The sequence below is a fragment of the Hyperoodon ampullatus genome (genome assembly GCF_949752795.1).
Source record: "Hyperoodon ampullatus genome assembly, chromosome: 11".
Classification (NCBI taxonomy): Eukaryota; Metazoa; Chordata; class Mammalia; order Artiodactyla; family Ziphiidae; genus Hyperoodon; species Hyperoodon ampullatus.
In genome coordinates, this window is record NC_136924.1 from 57,816,520 (window position 1) to 57,820,667 (window position 4,148).

Consider the following 4,148-nt stretch of genomic DNA (forward strand, 5'->3'; position numbering starts at 1 on the left):
GTATCTGTTAAGATCTTTAGCCTATTTTCTAATTAGGTTGTTAGTTTTCTTATTGTTGAGTTTTTTTTTTTTGACGGTTTATAAACATTTGGAATTTTATTTAAAAAAAAAACATCACAACCATGAACATTGTTACAGTTAGAGAGGCCCTCTTGGTTCTCCACAATGATACTGAGCATGCTCACAAGGGATTCCCATTGTTTAGTCTTAGTTAAACAACCATCTTTAAAAGAAGGAAAAAAAAAAACTCGGCACACTACCATTTAACTTGTTTTAATGTTTCTTCACAAATGGTGAAAAATACTAAAGTACAGACAGGAATAATCATAATGTTGTGGCCAACATTATAAATATGGAATTATAAATTTAAAACATTTTCTGGTTTAAAAAATAAATCTGGTAGTCAATGCAGCTCTGCGGGGTCTCTGCGTCTAGTAGGGCCGGTCTCTGCGTTCCTGACGGTGCTCGCCTTTATCCATTTTTCCAGGTCCTCCACGCCCGCCTCTTCTTCCTCCCATCTGTTCCATCAAAGGTCCAGGGGGTCCCCCAGGGCCACCTCGTCTTCCTCCACCAAAGCCACCGCGGTCCATGCCCCGGGTGCCACGGAAGCCAACTCTGTCTCCACCACGGCCACCTCTGAACATTCCACCAGGACCACCTCGAACCATGAGGCCACCTCTTCCTCCCCGCATGCCACCAGGGCCACCTCTGCCACGGTCACCAACCGGGGGTGGGAAAGGTGGTGGGAGGAAGCCTTCAGGCTTTGGGGCCTTACACTGGTTGCACTCTGTTCTCCACGCAAAGTTCTGGTTTCCACACCCCGGATTGGGGCACTGCCAGTCTCCAGCTCGGTGCTGGACATTTCCTCCTCCAGAAGGGTTCCCTCGGGAACCGCGGGGCCCTCTTGGTGAGAAGCCTCCTCTGTCTCCTCTACGGCCTCCCATGCGACCCATGGGTCCTCCAGGACCTCCTGGGCCTCCTGGACCTCCTCGGAGTGGCGGCGGCATCCCTCTGCCCTCACGGGGGGGGGCATTCCTCCCCGCATGCTGTTCATTGGAGGCTTCTTCCGAGCAAGAGAAACTTTAAGTTTGCTCCCTTGAAAATCTTTCCCATCAAACCACTCGACGGCAGTTTTGGCAGTTGGCGGGTCTTCATAGGATACAGTAGCATCGCCTTTGGGCTTTCCTGTTTCCTTGTCCAAATAGATATGGATCACGGGTTGTCCAGTCCTCTTGTTTATCTTGACAACTCCACACTGCTTAAAGAAGTCTGCCAGATCATCTAGAGTCACATTGTCACTTAATCCTTGCACATAAATTGCACTGTTGTCACAGTCTTCATCTGGATCTACAGGTGGGCCTAAATCAAGATCTGGTCCTTCGTCCATGGGTCCACCAGGCTTATTGAAGCCACCTCGCTCTCCAGAGCTGCCCATTCCACCGCGTCCTCCTCCCCGCCCACCTCTGCTCATGCCTCCACGATCAAATCCCCCTCTTCCCCTGCCCCGGTTATCAGGGCCACTCATGCTCCGGTTCTCTCCTGGTCCGGAAAATCCTCCAGACTCCTGCCCATAAACACCCATGCTACTGGGGTGGTCCTGTCGGAATGAACTCTGCTGCCCGTAGCTGCTGCTCTGTTGGCTATATTGACTTGGAGCCTGGCTGTAGGATCCAGTTTGGGGGGGGGTAACTAGTGGGCGGCTGCTGCCCATAGCTGCTTTGTTGACCATAGCTACTCTGTTGTCCATAGCTGCTCGGTTGACCATAGGTGTTCTGCTGGGAGTAACTGCTCTGATCATAACTAGTCGGCTGTGTAGAAGAATAGCTGGTAGGCGGATAGGATGGTGGTGCCGTGACTGGCTGCATGGGGTAGCTCCCAGGTACCTGGGGATAACTGTAGTTACTCTGTCCATATCCTAGGCTGGGCTGGTTGTAACCCCCTGTGCTAGATTGAGGTTGACTAGTCTCAGCGGGTTTGTTACCATCCTGCGGTCTTGCAGGCACGGTGGCTGCTGGCTGCTGCCCATAGGCTGGATAAGCAGGCTGAGTGCCATATGCAGACTGAGCTGCATAGGAGGCCTGGGTGGTAGTGACTGTAACAGTGGTGGTATCATAAGCACCAGTGCCGTACCCCTGGACAGGCTGACTGTATGCCTGGGGGGCAGTTGGAGTAGAATATCCAGTGGGAGGCTGTCCATAAGAAGTTGCATAGGCGGTCTGCCCATAGGTTGCAGTGGTCTGAGCCTGGGTATAGCTGACATCAGTGGGCTGTCCATAGGTTCCGTAACTTTGTTGCCCATATGCCTGGGTGGTCTGTGCATATCCTTGAGTGGGCTGGGCGGTGTAAGCACTGTAGCCCTGCTGGGCTGCAGCTTGGCTGTAGGTACTGTAATCCGTGGACGCCATTTTCTCTCTTATTGTTGAGTTTTAAGAGCTCTTTATATTTCAGATAACAGTCTTTTTATTGGATATGTCTTTTGCGAATATTTTCTCCCAGTTTGTGGCTTGATTTACCATTTTTTGACAGTGTCTTTTGCAAAGCAAAATTTTTTAATTTTAATGAAGTCCAATTTATTAATTATGTCTTTCATGACTCATGCCCTTGGTGTTGTATCCAAGTCATTACCAGGTCATCTAGATTTTCTCCTATGTTATCTTCTAGGAGTTTTACGGTTTTGCATTTTACATGTAGGTCTATGATGCATTTTGAGTTAATTTTTGGGAAGGGTGTAATATCTGTGTTTATATTAATTTATTGTATGTGGATGTCCTGGTGTGCTAGCACCATTTATTTAAAAAGATTATCTTTTCTCCATTGTATTGCCTTTGTTCCTTTGTCAAAGACCAGTTGGCTATTGTTGTGTGGGTCTACTTCTAGGCTCTCTATTCTGCTCCATTGACCTATTTGTCTATTCTTTCAACAATACCATACTCTCTTGATTACCATAACATAGTAAGTCTTGAGACTGTGTAGTGTCAATCCTCCAACTTTGTTGTCCTTCAATAATGTGTTGGTTATTCTGGTTCTTTTGCTTTCATATAAACTTTAGAAACAGTTTGTTGATATCCACCAAATAACTTGCTATAATTTTGATTGGGATTGCATTGAATCTAAAGATTAAGTTGGGAAGAACTGACATCTTGACAATATTGAGTCCTTCTATCCATGAACATGTAATAGCCCTTTATTTATTTAGTTCTTTGATTTTGTTCATGAGAGTTTTAGTGTTTTCCTCATATAGATCTTCTACATATTTAGTTAGATTTATATCTAAGTATTATATTTAATTTGGGGGGATACTAATGTAAATAGTGTTGGGTTTTAAATTTCAAATTCCACTTGTTCATTGCTGGTATAAGCAAAACAATCAACTTTTGTATATTAACTTTGTATCCTAAAACCTTGCTGTAATTGCTTATTAGTTCTAGGAGTATTTTTTATCATTTCTTTTGGATTTTCTACATAAACAATCAAGTCATCTGTGAACAAAGATAGTCTCATTCTTTCTTCCCAAACTGTACACATTTATTTCCTTTTCCTGTCTTAATGCATTAACTGAGAATTCCAGTACAATGCTGAAATGGAGTGGTGAGAGGGAACATCTTTGCCCTGTTCCTGATCTTAGTGGGAAAGCTTCTATTTTCTCACCACTGAATATGATGTTAGCTGTAGGTTGTTTGTAGATTTTTTTGTCAGGTTGAGGAAGTTCCCCTCTATTCCTAGCTTGCTGAGAGTTTTTATCATGAATGGTGTTGGATTCTGTCAAATACTTTTTCTGCATCTATTGATATAATCTTGTGATTTTTCTTCTATAGTCTGTTGATGTGATGGATTATATTAATTGATTTCTGGATGCTGAACCAGCTTCATATACGTGGAATAAATCCTACTTGATCATGATATATAATTCTTTTTATACATTGTCAGATTTGATTTGCTGATATTTTATTGAGAATTTTTGCATCTAAGTTCATGAGAGATATTGGTCTATAGTTTTCTTTTCTTGTAATGTCTTTGATTTTGGTATTAAGGCAATGCTGACCTTGTAGAATGAGAAAATATTTTCTCTGATTCCATCTTCCAGAAGAAATTGTATAGAATTGGTACAATTTCTTCCTTAAGTTTTTCACCAGTGAAAAACTTTCTGA

General features: G+C 43.6%; 1 protein-coding gene across 1 annotated transcript; it reads right to left on the reverse strand.

Moving 5' to 3' along the window:
* Window positions 1-257: 257 nt before the first annotated feature.
* On the reverse strand, window positions 258-2,405 carry LOC307060814 (RNA-binding protein EWS-like; the record flags this gene model as incomplete). Its single annotated transcript, XM_079715586.1, is given in 4 exon segments — window positions 258-1,028; window positions 1,031-1,347; window positions 1,462-1,684; window positions 1,686-2,405. Coding segments are annotated over 4 exon segments (1,857 nt in total). The 3' UTR covers window positions 258-431.
* Between the last annotated feature and the right edge of the window lie 1,743 nt (window positions 2,406-4,148).